The sequence below is a fragment of the Haliotis asinina genome, chromosome 6 (genome assembly GCF_037392515.1).
Source record: "Haliotis asinina isolate JCU_RB_2024 chromosome 6, JCU_Hal_asi_v2, whole genome shotgun sequence".
NCBI classification, from domain to species: domain Eukaryota; kingdom Metazoa; phylum Mollusca; class Gastropoda; order Lepetellida; family Haliotidae; genus Haliotis; species Haliotis asinina.
Window position 1 is genome coordinate 69,298,154 of NC_090285.1, and position 27,815 is coordinate 69,325,968.

The following is a 27,815-nucleotide window of genomic DNA, read 5'->3' on the forward strand; positions in this document are numbered from 1 at the left end:
CTTTGTTAAAACAATGGCTCGATCGAAACCTAAACATCCATGACTGAATGAATATTTGTTTAACTTTGGTTGAGACATTCCCGAATGTTGCAGTTGCTGCGAACCTGTTTGAAACGCGATGAGCCTTTTGGACTGCATATTTACTCAGTGAGTGTATATATACTCTACAGTTGTGCAAATATACGTCACGAAATATCCGCCATTCGCGAAAACGTGAATATTGAAAGCATTAGTTACGAACCCCGACGGTAATGGGTTTATTGTATATTTAATGTGTTACTCCGGACACCGTGCGGCCTGAACGACTTTAACTACTACAAACCCATCCTACTTCGCGGCGTTCCCCTGTACATAGGACAACTAGTATGAGTAACATTAGGTTTCTCTGGCAACATCCGTCTCATAAGTAAATCTGAACTACTTGGAATATCGAGCGTTATAACACCCTATTCACCCACCCACCCACTAGTATATAAGTGTTTATTAATTATCTTTAATGGGGCGATAGGACAGATTAGTGGTTCGCTAGTCACACCAAATGCCTGGGTTCGATTCCCCATATTGGTACAATGTGTGACTTCTGGTGTTTCTGGTGTCGTGATATTGCTAAACGCGGCGTAAAACTAAACTCACTCATTCACTCAATTATCTCTATAAACGAAATGGCACAACTCAACCCTTCTCCCTATGGTGTAGACGTCTGTTGTCATAAGCGATACACTTTCCTTGAACATGACCATGACATCTAAATATTTGCAAATACGTAACCAACTGTAAATATTTGCATGGAATATGTACGTGGGCCTGAGGCCTTATTACTGAAATAAACTATAAATAATAATTTCTGAGTGTACAAGTGTCATATAAACAGCACGGGAACAACAAATCGGAACGACCCCAGAGGTTGCCCAGAGCGAGTGATTATGTCTCGTCCTAAAATTATTGACCACTAGAACTTACAAGTAGCCTGGCAAACAGGTTTTAAGGAAAGTGTGTATTCAAACATGCAATTCTTTCAATTCTTTCACGTGTTAGTAACCTATTGACGAACTTAGAATATGCCTTTTTGTCTGGACATTCTTCTGATTACCAACACACATATCTATAAATTATATATATATTTTTTAAGCAAGATAATGGTTAAGAGATGAGAGAAGCCTTTCGGACATCAATAAGTTAATATAGTGTTATATAACGGAATACTATCAAAACTCAAAGCTTGTAGAGACAGAAAGTAACTCCTGAATGTACACTGCCACGAGTGAGTGAGTTATAAACTACACTCAGCAACATTCCAGCTATATGTCAGTGGTCTGCGAATAATCGAATCCGAACCAGACAAACCAGTGATCAACAGCATGATCTTCGGTGAGAGTTCACCAGGGATTGGTCTTAGGTCTGCTGCTGTTTATGATATATAAAAATCATCTTCTCAGTGATACAAAGCGCCTGTTTGTGTCAAATGCATCGGAGATTTTATCGGGACACAACCGCATATACAGTTGATGCTGACTAATCTCAAACTAATCTCACTTTCGCAAAGTCTTATTATTCTCACGGAATGTTAGATCGTGTCCTAAGCTAGTATTAAAAATGAAAGGTGTTGATGTTTCTAAATCCGATGTTTACAAACATTCGGGATAAAGGGGTCAGAACTGTACATGAAAGCTTCGTAACTATCAAATTGTAGAGTTAGTAAGTCCCCTTAAACCAGTTGAACTGAAAAAGTTTAGAAATCGCATATTATTTCTGTAGTTTGCTATTCTATGACTATGGGAGTCATTGCGCAAGTCATCGCATTTTGTGCCTGGGGAACTCTTCGCCATTCCTCCTGCATCGTGCTAGCCAGTTCTTCAAGTGTCTGTTGACGATGGTGACGTTTACGGACGCGTCGATCAATTTCGTCCCAAAGATGCTAGATCGGGTTGAGATCAGGTGCATTGGGAGGCCAGGGAAGGGCGTTGACTTTTGTCACTTTTGTCACTGTTGTACGAGCTGTGTGGGACCGAGCGTAGTAGTGTCGAAACAGCTCCCTCTGGCGGTTAAAACGTGGAAGGAGGTGAGGTCGCAGGATTTGCTTGATGTAGCGATTTGCTGTAACATAGCATTGAACCACCACTAGCTCTTACCTACCCGTATAGCCACAGTTCTCCACACCATGCCCGTTCTTGATTAAATCTATCCATCTGTCTAACGCAGTTTTGCTCACAACTTTTGTGCTGAAGTCGAAAGGTACCTTATCTCCCATCCCGTCGTTGCAGGAGGAAATGCGATTCATCGCCGAACCATACGCGTCTCAGTTCCCCAGGTTCCGGGCCTGTACCTTGTTGTACCTTTGGACACGTAATTGTCGGTGTAGTAGTGTCAGGATAGGTCCAACGTTTGGTCGATATGCTGGAATTCCCACTTCTCTCAGACAATTCCTGAACATTCTTGGAGGACCACCTCTCTTACAGTGTCAGTTGCAAATCCGTGACGTAGGTGAAACACCGGGATGAGTCGGCCCTGGGTAATAGTGGTTACTCTTGGCCTTCCACCTCTGGGACGATCTTGGGTGGAACTGAAGTGGGCATATTGGTGCTGTGGTGGACGTTGAAGTGTCTTGCAGACAGGGACTCTCCTCCACCCAAACGTCCAATGACGTTATTCCCGTCAGTAGCAGTCAATATTGGCCCTTTCCTCCTTCGTTTATGTCATAACTTTCGTAATGAAATGATGAAGTTGGTTTGGCCTTGTATAGTCTATGTCTTTACTCATATTTCCGACATAATGCACGTGCATTACATGGAAATCTTCTGCTCGCACTTGTCATGTATCGTTTTCTTTTCATATGGACGTTTACAAACACATTTTGGGGTGCGTTTGGGAGCAGTACATAGCAACCACGTCATGATTAACGGTATTCAAACTTAGGACTTGTCTTAACGGCGATTGCTGTCAAATATATGGACATGACCTGCTGAAAATTCTAGTGTACTAGTAATGGGAATGTAGGCTGCCTGCGTGGTTTCTGCTTTTATGTCAGTTTGTCAGTTAACGGCTAACCAGTATCGCGGCTGAATGACAGTGTCTTGCAGATGATCATGTCAGAACCGAACAAACCAGTGATTGATACCATGAACATCGACCTGTGCCGTCTGGAAACGATGATACACCAGGAACCCAGATCGCCCCGTCCATCTGGGATAATTTCAAGACAAGTACGGAGTCTGCTTGCATAGAATCCATTTCAGAGTGTCCATGGGATTTACAGTAGCCGCCATAAATACGTATTAATATAAATACATCTGGCGTGTTTCCGTGACAACAATATTATCGTGACATGTGTATGTCTGTGATGTAGAAAACAGTTGATGAGGTGAAACTTAAGGAAATAACAGCGCTAATAGCCGCACACACCTGGTAATTGATATAGATAAGCGTAGGGAGCTATCCTTTCTTCATCTGACAGAGGTTACTGTCTGCCAACACATGTAAAACTGTTTCCATGGTAACAATATGGTCGTATATGACTAATGCGAACGTACATAGGAATTAAAGTAAGATTTCCCCCTGTTTTACAACATTCTCCTGATCACTACACTGTTAACACCAGTTAACAGTGGTTTAAACAGATCCTCTACGCTGTTTGATTAAGCTGAATCCAGCGATATATTTTAAATAAATGACAAATACTGTAATTTTTTTTAATCCTGTACCAGAAAGGAAGAGAGTATGTAATTTTTCAAACTGCAGTCGAAATTCTGATCAGTGGTGTATTCAGAAGACAAACATGACGAGGACAATGAAACAGCTCGATTATAGTTTGAACATTTCCAGTTTCATCTAACTGAAACTGAAGGAAAAACTATTTCAAACCTATTTATCAATAAGCGAAAAAGTGTCCAATGTTACTGTCATCGCTTCAAACCCTCATCTGTCCTAATCCCCTACACTTCCTGCAGTGATAGGGATATATATGTTCACATCTACTTCCCTAGACAGCCCAGACAGGTAGGGTTATACGTAGGTTTACCGCCACTTTTCCACAGTGGTAGGGTTATAGATTTACCACTACCTCCCCACAGTGGTAGGTTTATAGGTTTACTGCCACTATCCCGCAGAGGTAGGTTTATAGGTTTACTGCCACTATCCCGCAGAGGTAGGTTTATAGGTTTACTGCCACTATCCCGCAGAGGTAGGTTTATAGGTTTACTGCCACTATCCCGCAGAGGTAGGTTTATAGGTTTACTGCCACTATCCCGCAGAGGTAGGTTTATAGGTTTACTGCCACTATCCCGCAGAGGTAGGTTTATAGGTTTACTGCCACTATCCCACAGAGGTAGGTTTATAGGTTTACAGCCACTATCCCGCAGAGGTAGGTTTATAGGTTTACTGCCAATATCCCGTAGTGGTAGGGTTATGGGTTTACTGCCACTATCCCGCAGAGGTAGGTTTATAGGTTTACTGCCACTATCTCGCAGTGGTAGGTTTATAGGTTTACTGCCACTATCCCGCAGAGGTAGGTTTATAGGTTTACTGCCAATATCCCGCAGTGGTAGGGTTATAGGTTTACTGCCACTTCACATCGAAGTCTTTCGTTACAAAACAAAGTAGTATTCAAACACTTTACATGAAATGAAACTATTTACCTGTTCAAGATGAAAGTCGTAGAATAAAGAAGCATGTTGTGACGCCGCGTTGAGAAAGTTATCGATGTCGGCAGTCCACAAAACATAAATTTGGAAACTATGTATATTGAAACTGCGTATATTGATTACTATATTTAATGAAGCCCACATTTGTATTTGCCACAGTAGCTGTCGGGTGAGCAGAGGAGATGTGTTTCCATAGCAACAGGTGCGCTGACGAAGGAAACTCAAGTTTTCATATTTCCCTTTATGACCTTCTCTTCCACTCTCCTAACCCTTGTTGACTTATTTATTCAATGAATAATACTTAATTGCATAAAAAAACAAGAAACATGTACACCCATCAATAAGCAAAGTTTGAAATTTCAAATAGGTTTATTATAGAGGCGTTTGTCCTCACAATATATTTAAGCCTGTTCCGAAAGTGGAATTTAAATCTAAACTAAAATTTTAGTATCGAAAAGTAACATTCCTGTAACTAAACGTGACTCTCTTACTTGAACCAATGAGATAATTCAAGTAAGAAAAATGGGGAACTAAACGTGACTCTCTTACTTGAACCAATGAGATAATTCAAGTAAGAAAAATGGGGAACTAAACGTGACTCTCTTACTTGAACCAATGAGATAATTCAAGTAAGAGAAATGGGGAACTAAACGTGACTCTCTTACTTGAACCATTGAGATAATTCAAGTAAGAAAAATGGGGAACTAAATGTGAATCTCATTAAAAAATAAATGGGCTAACTGACTTAATGTGATGCGTTTAAATCATGCTATCTACGTTAGCAATCTAGCTCTGCTGCAGCCTAGGTCTATTTTCTACACTATCTAGATTTTGCATATTTGCACCATCTAGCTATGGAACTTCCATTTCTATGAACTAAACTAGCGGGCTAACGCAACAATACCAAGTCGAAATCACTGATGTTACAAAACGACAAACCCCCATTATGAAAAGGGACAGCGAGGTTTGATAGCAGGTGTGTGGGCAACTTCCATACAACAGTTCAAACAACAGTTTCCATTTTCACAACGCTGGTTCGTTGTTTTGTAATATCAGTGACTTCGACTTGGTATTGTTCTTTCGCCCATCAGTATGTTGAATTCCTTTCATCAGTCTATTTACATGCTTCTTTGACGAGCTAACAAAACGAATCGTGACAACCTGTCACCTAACACAGGTAACACCCGAACGCGGTGAAGCCACTGACCACGATTCAATCGTTTCCCACTTGGTCATCAGCTCGTAGACGGACCTCACGTGAAAATCCATACTCCACAAGTTTGAAGTATCTGTATATGGGTGTTTTTGTAACGTGGGATCATCCTGTAATACCGATAGCCTAAGTCAGAATGGTATGGAACGCTTTAGAAAGTGTTTAGATTAGTGAAGTCCTCTATTGCCTCGTGTAGGATATGCACCAGCTTACCTAGTGTTAATATAGTCGTAAGTGTCGTCATACATTAACATTAACTTACGACCACCTTATAGTCTCTAAGAGGACTTTCAAAAACTAGGATAGGAGGTATGTAATTGTGCGGCTGTCGTCATGGATAACCAGCACATGCTGTTTTTGGAGGCCGATGACTAACAAACAGTGTCTGTTTGCCAGCATGACGTATTTCCCACTTTCAAAACAACCGATATACGACTACATAGTCACAACTGTTACTGTTTAACTAGGTGAGTTTCAAAAACTGAGACTACACACCGGATTCCTTCCATCTGAAACTCTTTCCTCCTTCTGTGAATTAGTCACACAAACCTGCGTCATTCATAACTACACGTGTGATTTCGGTAGGCCGTGCATCACGAATAGAGGCGAGTAGTTACGAATGAAGCCTGTATATGGAGACAACCTAAATCAGTCTGGACCATGGATGGTTTCACATCGTCATATATATTTTAAAGAAGAACGGTAGTTTATTCACTAAAGTCACGATGTCGACACTGTGTCTCATAGAGGCGTAAGTTTGTCCTACTCTGAGTCCTTAAAATCCATCACCCACTGTTCCTCAAAGCCGCCTAAGCTGATCGTACACTAACTCCCCGAAGTTCATTACGCACCGTGCCCTATAATTCGTTTTTTCAATATGACTTTTATCACTTGTCGACATGTGAAGGAATAATAAATAAATTCTGAGAAATTCCTCACAATACATATATTGTGAATGTTGTGATAAATGGTAATGAAAAATATTATATAATTATATTATCTTATGTTGCATTTCTTCCATTGAGCTTCGTGTCTAAAATCGTTTAGTTTTATATATATTTATTTCGTCTTTTATCGGATATTTTATAGTTTTAGTTCAGTTGCCACCCGAAATTCACTAGAAAAATATTCTTTATTACAAGTCACTGCCTTTGAAGCACCCGTTTATGAGCACTCGCGGACGTTGTAATACGGCAGACTTTATATAGATGGCAGCATTGCTCCAAACAAGCAGTCACATTTCAACCGAGATGCATCGTCTGTGCAGACTGACATTTTTTATAATGAAAATATTATAGTATAATACGAGTGAACAGGCTGATATTCAATGTTTTTAGTCGGTTCTGATTAACACATTTCTTTGGAGATGCAGACCTCTTTGAATTGCTGCCAAAATACAGGGGCCATTTGTCAGTGCCATGATTCCCTGCTACCTCCATCCTGTTCTTAAAAGAACTTTTTTCTTTGACCGCCGTAATTCATATCTTAAATGAGCAGGGACTACCAAAAGCAATACTAATAATGGCCACGACTACAAGAATGGGTGATGGTCAAAGACAAGGAGCATTTTAATATGTGCGAATCTGTGGCAGATGCGACGGTATTGTAAGGAACTCCGCCAATCAACATCTCCTACAGAGTTGTATTTGTTAGGCGATAGTAATCGCCTTCAGCGATCGAGAGGATGTTGGGTTTTGTCAGCCTCTGACTGCCCAACAAGAGACGTCAGAGGCTGCGAGATGAATTGATCGACTTACAAAGCAAAAGGGACAATGGGGGATCTCTGGAGAAACAGACAAATTAATTTGATAAACTGCATAATTAACACTCGCGACCCCCTCCTATTGCTAGGGTCACCCGATGAGTGGTTCCAACGATCAGGGCACAGTTGGGTCATGGGTTTTATCAAACAAGTTACGATTATCTCCCCTTATGACCCTGACTTTGACATATGTTACATCTCGTCGGCAGATTCCCTAGGTGACGGTATACATGAAGCGGATTCCAAAGCCCCCAAAATGCCTACAATCTACGAGCGAGAGATAAATATTCGCTACACTCGCTTGTATTGTGCGCCATGGATGCCCATGACTTGCTGAATCGCTCAGTTGGTGACCCGGGCAGATTCAATCAAAGTCACTTATGCAGATGTGTAAAACATCTAACCAATTGATCTTTAAGCATATCACGAATGATTTCTTATATGTAAGGAGAAGAATATTTTGTGAGACGTTATTCAATAATATGGCTGGTACTGCGGTTAATGTGTGCACGCACCGGGAGAAATTACAGTCACGCACTTTGCTGAGCTCTAAATTACGTTATTTATGATCTTTGTTAGTTTGATATGCATTGTGTAAATCGCAGTGTTTTTTCCAGGGCCAGATTCAACAACGTGAGTTTTAACTACCATGCTCGTACAGTGTCGTAGTAGATTGTTCCGCCAGACCCAGATTGTAAAACTGCCGTGTTACAGCAGTAGCTGCCCTCCGTGACACGGTGGACATCAGTGGACCCTGGCCTTCCGCACCACTGGATGTTCTTGGTTGCTAAACCTGGATACACTATCGGCGTGGTCTGCTGCGAGTGTTCTGCAGCACAGTGAGGGTACTTTAAGGCGTCGGAAGCTGAGATTCTCTATGATACGTTGGACTGAGGGTGCTAAGGTGCACTGAGATGATGATATCTTGGGGTAACGAGGTAAAGAGGTGTGACGATGATGACATGTTGAGGTAACAATATGTGACGATGATGACATGTTGAGGTAACAATGTGTGACGATGATGACATGTTGAGGTAACAATGTGTGACGATGATGGCATGTTGAGGTAACAATGTGTGACGATGATGACATTTTGAGGTAACAATGTGTGACGATGATGACATGTTGAGGTAACAATGTGTGACGATGATGACATGTTGAGGTAACAAGGTGTAACGATGATGACATGTTGAGGTAACAATGTGTGACGATGATGACATGTTGAGGTAACAATGTGTGACGATGATGGCATGTTGAGGTAGCAATGTGTGACGATGATGGCATGTTGAGGTAACAATGTGTGACGATGATGATATGTTGAGGTAACAATGTGTGACGATGATGACATGTTGAGGTAACAATGTGTGACGATGATGACATGTTGAGGTAACAATGTGTGACGATGATGATATGTTGAGGTAACAATGTGTGACGATGATGATATGTTGAGGTAACAATGTGTCACGATGATGGCATGTTGAGGTAACAATGTGTGACGATGATGACATGTTGAGGTAACAATGTGTGACGATGATGACATGTTGAGGTAACAATGTGTGACGATGATGACATGTTGAGGTAACAATGTGTGACGATGATGGCATGTTGAGGTAACAATGTGTGACGATGATGACATTTTGAGGTAACAATGTGTGACGATGATGACATGTTGAGGTAACAATGTGTGACGATGATGATATGTTGAGGTAACAAGGTGTAACGATGATGACATGTTGAGGTAACAATGTGTGACGATGATGACATGTTGAGGTAACAATGTGTGACGATGATGGCATGTTGAGGTAGCAATGTGTGACGATGATGGCATGTTGAGGTAACAATGTGTGACGATGATGATATGTTGAGGTAACAATGTGTGACGATGATGACATGTTGAGGTAACAATGTGTGACGATGATGACATGTTGAGGTAACAATGTGTGACGATGATGATATGTTGAGGTAACAATGTGTGACGATGATGATATGTTGAGGTAACAATGTGTCACGATGATGGCATGTTGAGGTAACAATGTGTGACGATGATGACATGTTGAGGTAACAATGTGTGACGATGATGATATGTTGAGGTAACAATGTGTGACGATGATGGCATGTTGAGGTAACAATGTGTGACGATGATGGCATGTTGAGGTAACAATGTGTGACGATGATGGCATGTAGAGGTAACAATGTGTGACGATGATGGCATGTTGAGGTAACAATGTGTGACGATGATGGCATGTTGAGGTAGCAAGGTGTGACGATGATGACATGTTGAGGTAGCAATGTGTGACGATGATGACATGTTGAGGTAGCAAGGTGTAACGATGATGACATGTTGAGGTAGCAAGGTGTAACGATGATGACATGTTGAGGTATCAATGTGTGACGATGATGACATGTTGAGGTAACAATGTGTGACGATGATGGCATGTTGAGGTAACAATGTGTGACGATGATGACATGTTGAGGTAGCAAGGTGTAACGATGATGACATGTTGAGGTAGCAAGGTGTAACGATGATGACATGTTGAGGTAGCAAGGTGTAACGATGATGACATGTTGAGGTAACAATGTGTGACGATGATGACATGTTGAGGTAACAATGTGTGACGATGATGACATGTTGAGGTAGCAAGGTGTAACGATGATGACATGTTGAGGTAGCAAGGTGTAACGATGATGACATGTTGAGGTAACAATGTGTGACGATGATGACATGTTGAGGTAACAATGTGTGACGATGATGACATGTTGAGGTAACAATGTGTGACGATGATGGCATGTTGAGGTAGCAATGTGTGACGATGATGGCATGTTGAGGTAACAATGTGTGACGATGATGATATATTGAGGTAACAATGTGTGACGATGATGACATGTTGAGGTAACAATGTGTGACGATGATGACATGTTGAGGTAACAATGTGTGACGATGATGATATGTTGAGGTAACAATGTGTGACGATGATGATATGTTGAGGTAACAATGTGTGACGATGATGGCATGTTGAGGTAACAATGTGTGACGATGATGACATGTTGAGGTAACAATGTGTGACGATGATGATATGTTGAGGTAACAATGTGTGACGATGATGGCATGTTGAGGTAACAATGTGTGACGATGATGGCATGTTGAGGTAGCAAGGTGTAACGATGATGACATGTTGAGGTAGCAAGGTGTAACGATGATGACATGTTGAGGTAGCAAGGTGTAACGATGATGACATGTTGAGGTATCAATGTGTGACGATGATGACATGTTGAGGTAACAATGTGTGACGATGATGGCATGTTGAGGTAACAATGTGTGACGATGATGACATGTTGAGGTAGCAAGGTGTAACGATGATGACATGTTGAGGTAGCAAGGTGTAACGATGATGACATGTTGAGGTAGCAAGGTGTAACGATGATGACATGTTGAGGTAACAATGTGTGACGATGATGACATGTTGAGGTAAGAATGTGTGACGATGATGACATGTTGAGGTAACAATGTGTGACGATGATGATATGTTGAGGTAGCAATGTGTGACGATGATGGCATGTTGAGGTAACAATGTGTGACGATGATGATATATTGAGGTAACAATGTGTGACGATGATGACATGTTGAGGTAACAATGTGTGACGATGATGACATGTTGAGGTAACAATGTGTGACGATGATGATATGTTGAGGTAACAATGTGTGACGATGATGACATGTTGAGGTAACAATGTGTGACGATGATGGCATGTTGAGGTAACAATGTGTGACGATGATGACATGTTGAGGTAACAATGTGTGACGATGATGGCATGTAGAGGTAACAATGTGTGACGATGATGGCATGTTGAGGTAACAATGTGTGACGATGATGACATGTTGAGGTAGCAAGGTGTAACGATGATGACATGTTGAGGTAGCAATGTGTGACGATGATGACATGCTGAGGTAGCAAGGTGTAACGATGATGACATGTTGAGGTAACAATGTGTGACGATGATGATATGTTGAGGTAAGAATGTGTGACGATGATGACATGTTGAGGTAACAATGTGTGACGATGATGATATGTTGAGGTAGCAAGGTGTGACGGTGATGACATGTTGAGGTAGCAAGGTGTAACGATGATGATATATTGAGGTAACAATGTGTGACGATGATGACATGTTGAGGTAGCAAGGTGTGACGATGATGATATATTGAGGTAAGAAGGTTCAAAATCCATTATAATAAGACAAGCTGGTTGAGGTGATGTTACATTGAGCCTTCCAAATGACACACCGGGTAGGTCGAGTCGAAAGTTCCGCGACCCGGAAACAAAAGATAGAGGTATGACTGGCTACCAGGTAGTCTAGTAGAGGTAGCCTAGTGGGGTCATTTTCATCCCTTGGTGGGGTGGTGGGGGTAGCCTGGTGGGAGTCATCTTCATCCCTCGGTGGGGCGGTGGGGGTAGCCTAGTGGGGCCATCTTCATCCCTTGGTGTGGCGGTGGAGGTAGCCTAGTGGGGTCATCTTCATCCCTTGGTGTGGCGGTGGAGGTAGCCTAGTGGGGCCATCTTCATCCCTTGGTGGGGTGGTGGGGGTAGCCTAGTGGGGTCATCTTCATCCCTTGGTGTGGCGGTGGAGGTAGCCTAGTGGGGTCATCTTCATCCCTTGGTGGGGCGATGGAGATAGCCTAGTGGGGCCATCTTCATCCCTTGGTGGGGTGGTGGTGGTAGCCTAGTGGGGCCATCTTCATCCCTTGGTGGGGTGGTGGGGGTAGCCTAGTGGGGTCATCTTCATCCCTTGGTGTGGCGGTGGAGGTAGCCTAGTGGGGTCATCTTCATCCCTTGGTGGGGCGATGGAGATAGCCTAGTGGGGCCATCTTCATCCCTTGGTGGGGTGGTGGGGGTAGCCTAGTGGGGTCATCTTCATCCCTTGGTGGGGCGATGGAGATAGCCTAGTGGGGCCATCTTCATCCCTTGGTGGGGTGGTGGGGGTAGCCTAGTGGGGGCCATCTTCATCCCTTGGTGGGGCGATGGAGGTAGCCTAGTGGGGTCATCTTCATCCCTTGGTGGGGCGATGGAGATAGCCTAGTGGGGCCATCTTCATCCCTTGGTGGGGTGGTGGGGGTAGCCTAGTGGGGGCCATCTTCATCCCTTGGTGTGGCGGTGGAGGTAGCCTAGTGGGGTCATCTTCATCCCTTGGTGGGGCGATGGAGATAGCCTATTGGGGTCATTCGCCGTGATATTGCTGGAATATTGCTAAAAGCGGCGTAAAATTGAAGTCACTCACTCATCCTCAGATATTGGTGAAGCGTCTTGAACAGGCATATTTCAATAGTGAAATCCCATTCGACCATTCCTGGTGTCCTTCTGCATTGCGTGTTCGCAACAACAATAACACGGTCACAATGCGGCAGTCAGTTGGTGTTTGTTCAAAGTTAGTTCACATGTATTTGAAAACAAGCTACAATGTCGCCATTATTTGAACACTGCTTTTGCTTCTCCTTGAAAATCAACGTTTTCTCACGTTTTTTGATAAACAATATTTTAAAAAAACCTCGTCACTATTGTGCCTCTCGTTTCTATTCTTGGGATATGGATTAGAAAGGGAAAACTTTGATAAAGAAATGCAACTTCGCCATCAAAAGTGTAGCGAAAATCGTTACGTAACAGTTTTGGTCAGATGCACGGCGCTCTCTGCATGAGTACCCCAGCTTACACGCAGTGACGGCGGCGTGATGTGTTTGGTAAAGTACGACGATAATTTACAAACGTGAATAGATCAGCGTCTCCCTGAAAGCATTGTGAGTCGGACACATGTCGTAGTTGGTTGAAACGGGTGGGGTGTGGCCGACGTTAAATCACGTGGTTCTTAACTGTTATGAAAAGGAAGTGGACAGATGTGATGCATCTTAAAATATCATTATTTATTTTTTAATACATTTAAAAGAGAAATTGATGTAACCATTTGATAACGTGACGACTGATGCAAGGTGCTGCGCTATCGCTGACAGGTGCGTAAATGTTGCATGAATGTGCAATCAACGCCTTGCAGGTGAACGTCGACACGCTCACGGGCGTCACAGATGCACACTGGCCAGCGTTCACATGGAACTGTTGGCGAGGGGATGATTACAGAACAGGTAATTCTCATTGCCCTCCGCGTTAGACGTTGATTACGCTGTGTTCTCGCGAGACTAGAACAAAGCTCCCTTTCATGTATAATTGATGTACGCCTTAAAACGTTAGCATCTCTAGTCGTTCACCATGTGCGGTACCATCTCCATGGGGGAGTCGTGTCATGTAGGTGTCGACCGCGTTACAAGGGCGCCGCAACTCTCACATCGGCATTTCTCGTGTCCGCTTATCCCTGATGGCCAAATAACATAGTATCTCTTAATTTGATAACACGGCCATGTTAAACACGCACGTAGACACGGAATGAATCAAGGGTAGCGCAATGAAGAATGGTTTTATGAGGCTCTGTTGGCTGCATTCGATCATCATGAAGGCATTGGCCATTAGAAATGTGTTTCACACAATTAGGGAATCGAACCCGGGCCTCCAGTTTAACCAAAACGTTTTAGACATTAAGCCAATCGCCAAATATCTTATACACAATTAGTATTATAGGGTACTTAGGACTTTGTACAATTTTTAACACACCCCCACCCCACTACTCAGCTCCCGTGACTCGCCATAATTCCATAATTTGGGTATACTGCTGTGGGAGGTTAAAGGTCACATGCAACCCAAAAATCAAACATAATTAAAACACAATTATCACTTATTCATGACATATAATATACATTGCCGCTTAAAATAACAGATGAACAAAATTAATCGAGATTCAAAAGTGCAATATTTTGTACTTGGGCTTACTTCCCTCGAAACGAAGCCCTCGGGAGACCGAACCCAGTTATAGCGGGTGGATGTGCACTCAAGTGTAACGACGGCTTCCGATTGGCTGCTTTATTTGCTGATACGCCGAGGGCTCATAGTGTGTTCAGAAAGATGATCTGTTTGATGGGCATTTTAGGATCATGGCGAGTCACAAGAAATTAAGATTCTTTGTGGATAACAACTTCTTTTATTGTACTTGATGCGTCGTTTCAGTATGGATTCATATACTGTTGTCAAACAAAATAATATACACTAGAAGAAGTTGTTCTCCATAAAGAATGTATGTAGAGATGTTGGGTTTGTAAATACACGTTCTCTGAATTTGCGTTTGATCCAATCAAAAATCATCTCAGCAGAGATGGTGAATTACTGGAAACTGTCATTCAAAGCAGGACTTGAAACTGACAAGAGTTTGCACCAGTTTCCGTTAGATCCCGTCATCCGAGAAAAATGGATGTACATGTAGTTTCTTTGCAACCCACAGACATAATAACATGTCATGTGTACAAGTATCACACCTGCCTAATTACATAATGTGGCAGCGACAGGACTCAGGTGCACGAGTCATAAATCAATTTATTTTGTTTATGGCTTATAGCCTGATAGGTGTTAAGTTTAAATTGCATGTGGTCAGAGATTGAAGCTGTGTATTGTATATTGTCTTCAGCAGACAGGCAGGCAGACATAAAGGTGTCAATAAACCAGACATTGAGCTTACACAACCAAGATTAGACTACTGCTCACGACCTCATACTCCGGGCATGCATATTGTTTCAAGCTCCGCGAAACTATTCACTGCGCATGCGTTCTGCGCGCAGCGCAACACAGCTGTTGAAAGCACTTTTCCCCCAGCGCTGGGGGAAATTTAGTGAATCGTTTGAACTCCGATTTCGCGGGCTTTTTTTCATCGCGTTTTTTTCAACTTTATAGGTTGAATTGATATTTTTGACGATTTGTTTCGGTAACTGCATATCGAAAGGTATCAGAATCTGCAAAGTTGTGTTTTACGTTGCATGTGACCTTTAACAAACACATTGAATTGTCTTCCTACCGGGTAACCACTTACAGCTGTATCAACAGAGGCATGGGTCAGACAAGGCCAGTTGCACATGGAGACACAGCGTATTTGAAAATTCTTTGCCAATCCTTATGCTGATATAAAAATGTAAAAGACAATACAAATAGTAAACCAGATTTAAGATATCCCGTTTACACAATTATTGTGTACGGTATTTTTTTTACTTAACATCGTTATCATTTAAGTTCAATACTATCTTCATGTTCCCTTATTCAAAGCACAGCTAGATATACAAACTGGATTTAGAGATACCACATTCACTGTTATCATAACAGAAAAAAGTCCCAAAACCAAAAACAAAATCAAGAAAAACAGCAAGCGTTAAATAGGCAAGGTGAGATTCAGGGCGTTCAGCATTGTCTATATTGTAATGGGACGCACGAGGAACGTGATAGATAAATCGGGTACCATGCCACAGCTGGACATGAGCTGGTGGGGTAGCCGAGCGGCTAAAGCGTTCGCTCGTCACGCAGAAAACCCGGGATCGATTTCCCACATGGGTACAATGTATGAAGCCCATTTCTGGTGTCCCCCGTCGTGATATTGCTGTGATGTTGCTATAAGCGGCATAAAATCAAACTCACTCACTCACTCACTTGATGGGCATGGACACAGCAATGAGGCAGACTGATAAGTCGAAGAGCTATTGTTTTGTCTCTCTCACAGTCCCTGAACCACATTCATTTCCCTACAGCCTAACCCGCCCTGCCGTGCTAAAGGCCTATATGACGCCAGCTGCACGGGACTTCTGCCTTCTACATGCACTAATCTGTTGTGTTTGGGCGTTGGAATCAAACTTGCTTGTGTTTCATCACTCTTGTTTTTCGTTGTTTTTGACAATGTTTCTTTTCACTCAGACTCAACGAATATTGAATAAGTTGCTTTACTACACCTCTTAACATGTCGTTTAACGTGCCCACAGAAAAACATCCGTTTACCTTAGGGTATAAATCAGCTCGCCACTTGTAAGTTTTTGTATGACTAGAAAATCTTAGGGTGTTCCCATACTTTTTGTTTGCAGTGTATTTTCCAGCGTACACTGTTAAAGCACTGTCAGAACTAGAAAAACAGTGTATTTTTCACATTGGCACATACCTTTTGAACTTTTTATCTCGAAAAAGTTCGTACCCGAACGATTCCGAATGCTATATAGCGTAGGCTCGCTTCCAGGTGATACAAACGGCGTACGTACAACCATGACAACGGTGAGTAAACAGTCGCTGAAAATGGTGCTTTTGGCAATATTCACATGAATGATGTCATCTTGCGGAAATATTAGCTAATGGTAACCATGTCAACAGAAACCCCAAAGCGTATATACTGCAGGTCAAACAACTGTGTTATATGCGGATTTTTTGTGGAGAGATCTCTGTCAGTACCCTGAATATTTAGAAAGTCCCTCCGATCCCTAAATAGCAGCCGTTGTCTGATTGGATAAATCTATTTAACCGTCTTGCGTTTGATTGAACGGTCATTGGCCGCTCAAAGGTTACCTGACGCGACCTTCTACTAGGTTTTGTTAGACTCATTGGTGGACTGTATCGAAATACACTGAGACTAAGTTTACTTAGACTGTTACTATTTATGAAGTTGATATGTAAAAGTGCTAAATACCTGTTAAACTAAGTTTGGCCAAACTACAGTCTCAGTGGTGGGGGGATAGGAAACATGAAAAGCGAGATATTAGTGCAGATATGAGCAATGCGTTTTTTAAAGTCCACATGGACATATTTGGAACAGACCCTGGCTTTATGCTATGCTATGATATTGTATTATAAACGACACTTTTAAATGCCCATTTTGAAATTAGACTTTGCTTCACTATAAACGATAGCTGAGGTAAAAATAGTAACTTTTCATGATGAAACTATTAAGGATGTTGCTACCATGTACTCTCAGTGTCATCATGAAAAGACTGAGTTTCGTTCAATGACAGCGAGCATAAAATTACAAAGGTTCTGTTCGCACACTGAACCTAATTAATCTATAGCCTTTTAATAAATTATGATAGCATTGGGCCCATTCCGTAAAGTTGTCGCAGAAATAAACGTATTATCCATGACAACAACATCTAAATGAATTAGAAAATATACCATATGAGTTCAATAATACAATATTACATTAGGAGACTTGTCTAGGCTTTGACTGTGCCCTGTCTACACTTCGCGAACAAACAGTGGAACCAGTTTTGCTGAAGTTGGGAGTAACGCCCACTAACGGAAAGGTACGTATATGCAGACCTGCTGTCTCTGCAACTTGGACTTCATCGGGCTGGTTGCGACATCGCATCGGATAATAACCCCAGATGGTCACAAATTAACCACTGATTATTCAACAAAATGTAAGTGTACGCTTGCCATATGTCAGATGTGTTGGTGTCAGCGAGTAGGCTGGCCCTGATTGATCACTCACTTGAGAAGGAGGCAGACAGTCGGACAGCCTCGCATCTTTTCGGTTATTCCGAGATGATTATCAACGACTTCTTTTAGCTGAGTGTGAAAAGAGAAATTAATTTCCCTAAGTGCCGAATTTTGAGAATTTTCTTTTGGAAATAATTATGGATATCTTGTTTCTTTGGGATATGGGATGTCTGTCTATATTAAGACCCAATTCGTTATGTTTCTTTTTGTACACACACACACACACACACACACAGAGAGAGAGAGAGAGAGAGAGAGAGAGAGAGAGAGAGAGAGAGCAACTGTGCAGCGTTCTTTCTTCTCTGAAACATATTACTATGAAGTAACGCGAATCTTAATTATCCTGTGAGTAACATTTTTAAACAAACTTTCATACTGCCTTGTTTGTATGTTGGAAATATTGATATCAGATATCCTCGTAGGAAATAGAACCTTTCAGTTGTTTTCTACGAATTTACATTTCACTTATTCACTTTCAAGAAAATGTCATGACTGGATGTGATAGGAACTGTCGCCGTATGATTCTAATGTTAGCACCATATTTCGCTGTGCCGAGTTTGGTAGGACCGCTAAGAAGATGTACGTATAGTTTTGTCATCATCATCATCATCATCATCATCTGCTGGGACACCTACCCCGCCCAGCCTCCCTCCAAGGTTACGAAGTCCTTTATGAAAACATGTTTCAAATCACACAATTTTCCTCAATTCTATTATTTGGGACTTCAGTTTTGTTGGCCCCTAGAATAAGATCTTTATAAATCAAAACCTGACAGGAAAGTCCACATAACATTTGTGCAATTGTTTCCTAAACGACACTTTTATCACTCGTGATTGGATACTGCGCAGTTTCTTTCTCGGATAAAAGTAAGGATACACAGGACTTGTTCAAAATCGACAAGTTTGATAAACATTTTACAAACTGTACAGCAAACTGTGATAGCCGTCACAAACCACATACCCGTGAAGGTCTACGTTAGAACTGATCTTGTGGGGCTTACAACAGTTTGATGTGTTCGAAAAAATTAAATGTGTTCGTTACAAAATGTATACAAGACAAATAATTCAGGAAAATTGTCTGTATAAGTTAACTGTTAAAATGTTTCACGTTTTAGATGTTCTTCTCCAGATCATGACCTTCTCACTGAAACTGGACGTTATTTAAACATTAACCGTGACCAAAGAATTTGTAAAGTTTGTGACTTGAATTTAGTCGAAGACGAGTATCATTTTCTGCTTGTGTGCCCAGCTTACTCACAATTTAGAGAACACCTGCAGTCATACATACATACCCAGATTTAACTAAATTCTACTCACTGCTATCGAATACAAAACCTAAAATTTTACGAGATTTAGCGATGTATATTTATCATGCTTTCATCTATAGATGCAACATAAATGCATGAGGTAGTCAGTCATTTATCTGTGTAAACTTTAAGTATGTCACTTATATTTTTTGGTACCTGATTGTATAAGTATAAAGGTTTGTTTACAGATATAGTTATAGCTATATACGTGCGTATGTATATGTATCTATACACAACTCCAACCGATGTTATTGGCATGTCATTATGATTATATGTTGACAAGGTGTGTGTGTGTGTGTGTGTGTGCGTGCGCGCGCGCTCGTGTGTGTATATATATTTACATATGTGTATGTGGTTGACACATGTTATCGCACATGAAACATGGGTGTATACGTTTTAACAAACGTCTTAACAACGACTAACAATAATGAAACATGGGTGTATACATTTTAACAAACGTCAACGACTAACAATAATGAAATATCGGTGTATCCGTTGTAACAAACGTCTTAACAACGACTAACAATGAAGGTAATTTACGATGGTTTCGAAATAAAATTCATCTGAGCGTAATCTATTGTTTTGCTTGAAAAATCTCAAGAGTAAATGTGTCTCATTTAAAAAACCCAGAATAGTTTCATAATCAAGCTATGTTAATCCCCAACAGGTCTGTGTGGAGTCAGATGTTTCAAGGACCCTCAGACAACTGCTTAATGTGAAGGATCTAAAACTCACATTTAATAGATTGTCACAGATAATATGTACATTTTCATTATAAACCTCATTTATCAAGCTGCAATTAAATTCTTTTCATTGTGCAAAAAAATTATGCCCAGGTGTTGGGTAGATGCTCAAGACTGAAGTAATTTGTTTTCGATGTTTTTTTTGTTTGTTTTTTTGTGTGTGTTGTGTTGTTTTTCTTAAATTGTATATTAACTAGTAATGAGAACGCACGCACTAAATCCGCAAATGTATTTTATATCACATCTGCTGGGATTCAAATGTATTTTCGAGATAGCGTGCAATATTGGGAGCTTTACTTTTAATCCTATCTCGTTAGGATGGTAATATTTGCCACTGCGACAAAACATATTTGAAATCCACAGAGCATATAATGCACGTGCGTCAATTATCAAGCTATTGTTCCATCACTGCGTAAAAACACACCTAGTTCCTGGGAAGACTACTCGTTCAACGTCAAAACACATGATCGGATATGAATGGACTCATTTTATTTTTTCGTAAAACATTGTACACAAAGATTAAAAAACATCATGAAATATAAAACCGCCATATTGCCCGATTATCGTTATTGCAGTTTACTAAGCGCGATGAATTAATTGTGTCATAAATTTCACAATCCCCGTAACGTCCACATGTTTGCCCTGCATGAAGTCTACGTGTGTACTCGAGTGTGACCGATGATGGCCGAACCGCGCCGATGTTTTGGGATCTCCAATCTTCATTGTTTCGCCGATCGCGGTTGCACAACTGCGACGTTTGCGGTCCCCGGCCAGTCGGAATCGTCTGCCATACGTTTTTTTCATGGCGGCGTCCCTCCCCTCCGTGGGGCATTTAATTGTTCCTCCTGGTTTGGTTTTTGACGGAGTTCAGCGAGTTTCAAAGACGCGCTTGGTGGCAATGCGATTCCGTGTGACTAATAATCTCCTGGTCTCCCTCAGGGACGTGGCTCGGCTTCAACGTCTGGGGCCGTTTCGACAGGGGGAAGAAAAAGAAAAAGGAAAAAGACAATAAAAAATTCACAAGGAATTAATGGGATCAGTTCTAGACCTGATATGACATAGGAGCGGTCAGATACGGACGCGGGAGGTAAAGAGAACAGCCACGCGAGCTGCCGATTTCTGAATAAAAATCCAAAAGTTTGCAACATTTTGGAGGCTGCGGAAAAATAGAATTTAGCACACGACAGATACATTCTTGATGCCAAAATCAGTCCACGTTTTTCGTGGCGAATCTGGATGGTTTGCGATCAATTTCTGTAAAATTACATTGAATGTGACTTGATAATTTGATCGTAAGTATATGGTTATATTAATGCTGTTTTCAGATAGGCGGAGTTAGACTGTATGCTAGACGTTGAAAGAACACACGCATGAAGGAAGAAGCAATATGTGTTCCTACACTGTAATTACACAAGGTCACTGACCGATTTACACCCCGCCGTATTTCCACATGTGTTGACAACATTGTGATGTCAGCAGCATTGAATTACGAGTCAGTGATAATGATGTCATAATGCCGTGGCGAAAAGACTAACGTATGCCGATAGAAATAAATCAAAGTGAGAAATACTCGAAAATGAAAACATACATATTATTTAAAACTGTTTAAAGAAACCACTTTCCTGGTGCTACCAGGTTTGGTTATACATTGAAGTTGAACGTTAAAGCTGATTTGTCATTATTATAAACTGACTGTGAAAGATATAATCAAAATAGTGTTCACAATGTAATGAAAATAAAAACGCCAAGAGAAGGACAACATAAGTTATAAGCAGGATGCACGAAACTTTGCACAAAATCAGTATTTTATCCATCTTGAAATATGTAACATTCCCGTCATCTAGACATTGATATTAGCATCGTGGCATCGTTAGCTTAGCCTCACAAAAGCATCAACAGAAACAATTTCTTTCATCACCTGACAGCATGAATATATTTAACTTGGAGCAGCCTGTGCTTTGCTTACCCACTTCGAGAACACCTGGTGTTCTGTTCGTACAATTTTTCTGTTATGCCGAGTAGACTCGGGACATGCTTTAGCCCGCCACCATGTCTGGCCATGACGTTTGGCAGCGCCGTAGCTTATTAAAGCGTCGCTCGTCCCGACCCAGGCGTCTATTCACTACATGGATACAATGCATGGCGCTAACCACAGCTTGGAAAGTTCTGTCAACTCACTCACTCCACTCATGCTCATCTTAAGTCAAATTTGAAGCGTGTAACTGGTATAGATTCAAGTAAGCCACACTTCAAATATGTAAAGGATGGGGTGAACATGTTAATCTAAAGATAACGGAGTGTACATTCAGCTGAGTTTAAATGTACAGTAAAGAACGGTGGGACACTTTCGTTATGGCGGGGCGGTTGTGTGGCCCACGTGACGCCGTCATTGCAGATGTGGGCTCGGTTCGTTGCTCGTGTTTTTAACCACTGGTTTACAGGCCCCGTGTGTAGAGGCTGCCTTGCTGTAGGTGGATGCTAACAACATTCACTGACATCTCTCCTGGTCCAGTGTCTGCTGTATCTAGCCAAAGGCGATCTCAAGTAACATGATGATTTACGTTTGGGTTGATACAGAAACTGACAGGTGAAACGAGAAAAAAACGAATTTAGGGATTGACAAATAATCCTTAAATTTTCGCCTGAAACGGAATTGCTGTCAAATGCATCACACGTGTAATTATGAAGTACACAAACACCCATGTATATTATCCGACATAGCTCCTAATGGTGTCTGTAAGCTTCATAATTACACCGCCAGAAGATCAGCGCCATAACATATGTTTATCGTCATGACCATCCCAAACAAACATGCCTCACGACTTCCGGCAGTGGTGATACACTTATAAACAACCTCCCTAACGATGACACGAAATTTCTAGAGCGCGAATTGCAGGAAGCAAATTGTCGCAATATTGTAGTTATAAACAACGCGATCTTTTCATCTAGATAGAGGTTTGAGGGCTAATATTGTAATCAAAGTTAATTATGTTACATTTGCCCTTGAGAATCTCACGCGCCCTTCCTCATGGAGAAAATCACATGGCCAGTGAGCAAGGAAAACGAATAACTGCAGTTAATGAATGATTTACGACGGTGGTGCTGTGCGGGCGTCTTGTTAAGAAGTCTCCTTGTTGTAGGACGTCAAGTCATCTCTTCGAATTACCTGGGAACTTATTATGACGCCAGACAAAGGGAGCAATCCTGTCTTGAGTTCGAAAACATTTACATATTCTGAATTTAAAGGGGCACTGATGCGGAGCAGTTTCCGTGGACTGGTGTAAACTTTTGTTATTGTTTTTCTCCCGTGAGCACCCGGATGATATCCCAGAATTCGTGACTGGTTCGTGACCTCTGCTGCGCGTTCCGTAAGCGCAATTGATAGTTTAATTGTAGTCAGATCAACTTAGGTGAAGTCAATTTTACTTCATAACAAATGTATTATGAAAACAAATGAAACACTTTGAAGGTTAATCATCTGCCAGTGGTAGAAATGGTAATAAACTATTAGGACGGAAAAATAACGAAGCCAATGTACGTCTCTATATTTTCTCTCATAACCCTAATTAGTTTATTGTCATATTTGTATGATTCTGAAAATTAATAAAAGAACACACGATCTGCTTATACTCATAGTAAATTTCTAACATAACAGCAACATTTATACATTGTATAGACTGCCACTGTGGATCCTATTTCACACACATACGCGATCTAGTGTGTGTTTTCTGTCATACAGATTCTGCTGAATGCTACAACAAATAAATTAAAACAAAATGCAAATAATGAATGTAAAACAGACTAATTTTATAGCAACAATGTCAGGCTACTACCTTGTTCAGGAATGTATCCATCAATATCCACATAAAAGAAATCGTATTCCATTCATCTGCAGCTGGTAAATAATCCTGCTCTGTGTCGCGTGTCTTACAACTGTCTAGTTTGCGAAAAAGTAACACATCGTTTCATGTCTTTCGTTGGTGAAAACCAGATAAACCTCTCATTGGTCACCCAAGAAAGCACACCTGGCAAACTAATTGTATGATGTCCACTATTCTAAGTAATTTAGTTAACCAATAATGAGCAATCAATCAATCAACGCAAGGGTGGTTAATTCTTTGAAGGGAGGATGTTGTTTTTGCACTCGCTCTTTACGACAGGGTGTCGTCATCTACACACACTGCCTTTTGACAAATCCGCTAGAAGATAAAAGTAATTAATCAATCAGTGTGTTATCGGTTAATCCTTTGATCGATGTTTGTTTTTGTAACTCAGCTGATAAACCCTCTTGCATCACTTACATGCACATATTACATAACATACAATACATTTGCCATTACAGACCTTAATTTATAATGCTGAGTATTTACTCCAGACAGGAGAAATGCCAAATGGGAACCTTTGTTGAGTAACCGAAGTGGTGTTACTACTAATTATACCTGTTATATAAATTCATTAATTGACCATCCAGAGAATTATGACAAATAACACGTGTAGGTTTACACCATCAAATGCGAGTTACAGCAAGGAAGATGTAATCTCTGTGTCGCATGCAGCCTGAAAACACCTATGGGCCGAAACTGTTTTGAGGATACCAACGGAACTTCGTTACATAAGGAATACACACAGGCATTTGCTGTGAACTTGGGTACATAGGTGAAATAAGGTTTTTTTTACGTAAGAAAATTTTCCAGTTTCTCTACCAAAGGCAAAGTCATCGTTGTTTGTTTACGAATTCAAATAAATCAACTGTGTGTTTTTATTATCATAAATAATAGACCAGGGTAGCTACCATAGCTACCAAAATTTACGTATGATATTTGCTATCACAGCTGAACCAACACTCAAAACTACCTATATATATATAAAGCGTTGCAATCTTCCGTACTGAAACAAATGGCTTGCTACGAGTCTGTAGACATCATATTTTCATGTAACATGATTAAATATCGAGGTTAAAAACACAGAAATAGGATTAAATTGGACCAGTAACTATACCATCCAAGCATCCGAAAAGAATTACACTGCTGGGATATTTGGTTACGATCAGACAAGGGATACCATGGATATTTTTCAACAAATGGCATATGATGGGCATCCGGCCTCCTGACTGTTTAGGTGAAGAAATTCTTCTAATATGGACAGGAGCTCAGTTCCTTTGTCCGTCATGGTCGAAGGAGCGGGCGCTGACCAATTTGCGGTTTGGTTTCGTAATTCGACCGTTGGCGAGAAACATTATTCGCTCCGCATCAGTGCCCCTTTAAAGTTCCAGAAAATATGTTTTGGAAAAAGACCTATGAAATGAGACGAGGAGGAGAATAGAAAAAGTAGATACTTTCATATATAGGCAATGTGAAATATTTCTTTTTAATTTCCTACACAGTCAAGAGATCTGACATATTATGATCTGTTGTTGTTTTTCAGACGTTTAGGAAATGACGAGTTGATAAACTTATATGTCTTTAAATCAAAACGGATGAGAAATCAAAACAAACGGATGAGATGTGTTTGTGGAGTGGATCAGTATAGGTTTCGTCGCGACTCTGACTCTTTGACGCAGACTAAGGCCAATCGAAGCGCTAAAACCATTTTGTGGAACCATTCTGTCTTAAACATCTACACGCACAAGAGACGGACAAAGTCCATATAATGAATTTCTGTGAATTTCTGCAACCACTTACAGTGGTCGCGTCTGGGCGGGAATATGTCAAATACGACAGTTTACTTCCGATGATAGTCTAGTTGGTCAGTTAGAAAGGGTGTTTTTTGCTCCTATCCAGCAAATGACCACTTGCCGAGAGGGAGGAAGGGCCTTTAGTCAGCTAATTGCCTCATTAACCTACTTGACCTGCATGTTTACAGCTGACCAATCCCCTGGGGGGACGCGCGGGGGATTGAGGGGCAAAAGCACGTGCATGACGTGGTGAAGAACCACGTGACAAAGTTGACGCATACGGAAAAATTAATTATCAACCTATCGTATATATTCTCGCTTATACAGTAAACACAACATGAGTGAACTTTCAGGTACGTTAACTCATTTCATTATACATTATCGGTCAAAAGAAAGTTACACTTATAAAGTACAGCTGTAGAACCATTAAGATTGTTATCGAAGCGTTACAAGGCCGATAACCGTCTCCAAACACTAGAAAACCTTCTGTGCTACCCGTATGAAAAACCACTAATAACCACTGTCCCATATGTCGCTATCAAGCCGTCATAAAATATGGTTTGATGTTAGTTTTGTCCGTCACACGCGACGACGTTTATCAGGCAAATATCGTGTTTACGGAGTTTGCTATATTTAAAATTGGATAAAAACATTGTTCCAAATTGGTTACACTATATTTATATATTTGATAGTTTGATGGAGGAAACATCTTGTCAGTTCACCTTTTTTCCGGACATAGAACATATTATTATAAGAACACTGAAGTTGTCAGCTGCTCATAAGCTCAAAATGGACCGCGACAGGCTTTCTAAATGTTTTAGCTTGCAAACTAACAGTTTATACAAACTCCGATATCGCGCCTAACCATTCGAAAAGTAACTTTAACAGTACGTTTAGTGGTGTGAAAGATGCTTTTGTTTACTAGCCTCTCGCGAGCATGGCTGGTATATCCTAGCTTTTCTCGAGCATGTCTGGTGTTTCCTAGCTTTTCTCGAGCATGGCTGGTATATCCTAGCTTTTCTCGAGCATGTCTGGTGTTTCCTAGCTTTTCTCGAGCATGTCTGGTGTTTCCTAGCTTTTCTCGAGCATGTCTGGTATTTCCTAGCTTTTCTCATGCATGGCTGGTATATCCTAGCTTTTCTCGAGCATGTCTGGTGTTTCCTAGCTTTTCTCGAGCATGTCTGGTGTTTCCTAACTTCTTTCGAGTATGTCTGGTGTTTCATAGCTTCTCTAAAGGATGTCTGGTGTTTCATAGCTTCTCTAAAGCATGTCTGGTGTTTCTTAGCTTCTCTCGAGTATGTCTGGTGTTTCCAAGCCTCTCTAAAGCATGTCTGGTGTTTCCTAGCTTCTCTAAAACATGGCTGGTGTCTCCTAGCTTCTCTCGAGTATGTCTGGTGTTTCCTAGCTTCTCTAAAGCATGTCTGGTGTTTTCTAGCTTCTCTCGAGCATGTCTGGTGTTTCCTAGCTTCCCCAAATCATGTTTGGTGTTTCCTAGGTTCTGTAAAGCATGTCTTGTGTTTCCTAGCTTCTCTCGAGTATGTTTGGTGTTTCCTAGCTTCTCTAAAGCATGTCTGGTGTTTCCTAGCTTCTCTAAAACATGGCTGGTGTCTCCTAGCTTCTCTCGAGTATGTCTGGTGTTTCCTAGCTTCTCTAAAGCATGTCTGGTGTTTCCTAGCTTCTCTCGAGCATGTCTGGTGTTTCCTAGCTTCCCCAAATCATGTTTGGTGTTTCCTAGGTTCTCTAAAGCATGTCTTGTGTTTCCTAGCTTCTCTCGAGTATGTCTGGTGTTTCCTAGCTTCTCTAAAACATGGCTGGTGTCTCCTAGCTTCTCTCGAGTATGTCTGGTGTTTCCTAGGTTCTCTAAAGCATGTCTGGTGTTTCCTAGCTTCTCTAAAGCATGTCTGGTGTTTCCTAGCTTCCCCAAATCATGTCTGGTGTTTCCTAGGTTCTCTAAAGCATGTCTGGTGTTTCCTAGCTTCTTTCGAGTATGTCTGGTGTTTCCTAGGTTCTCTAAAGCATGTCTGGTGTTTCCTAGCTTCTCTAAAGCATGTCTTGTGTTTCTTAGCATCTCTCGAGTATGTCTGGTGTTTCCTAGCTT

General features: G+C 41.2%; 1 protein-coding gene across 1 annotated transcript; it reads right to left on the minus strand.

Annotated features, from left to right (window-relative positions):
- Positions 1-1,915: 1,915 nt before the first annotated feature.
- LOC137288022 (involucrin-like) lies at positions 1,916-27,785 on the minus strand. The gene is made up of 3 exons (XM_067820382.1): positions 27,034-27,785; positions 26,640-26,808; positions 1,916-2,035 (listed from the first exon to the last, which is right to left on the minus strand). The coding sequence occupies exons 1-3, from the start codon at positions 27,783-27,785 to the stop codon at positions 1,916-1,918; spliced, it is 1,041 nt and encodes a 346-aa protein (XP_067676483.1).
- Positions 27,786-27,815: the final 30 nt, after the last annotated feature.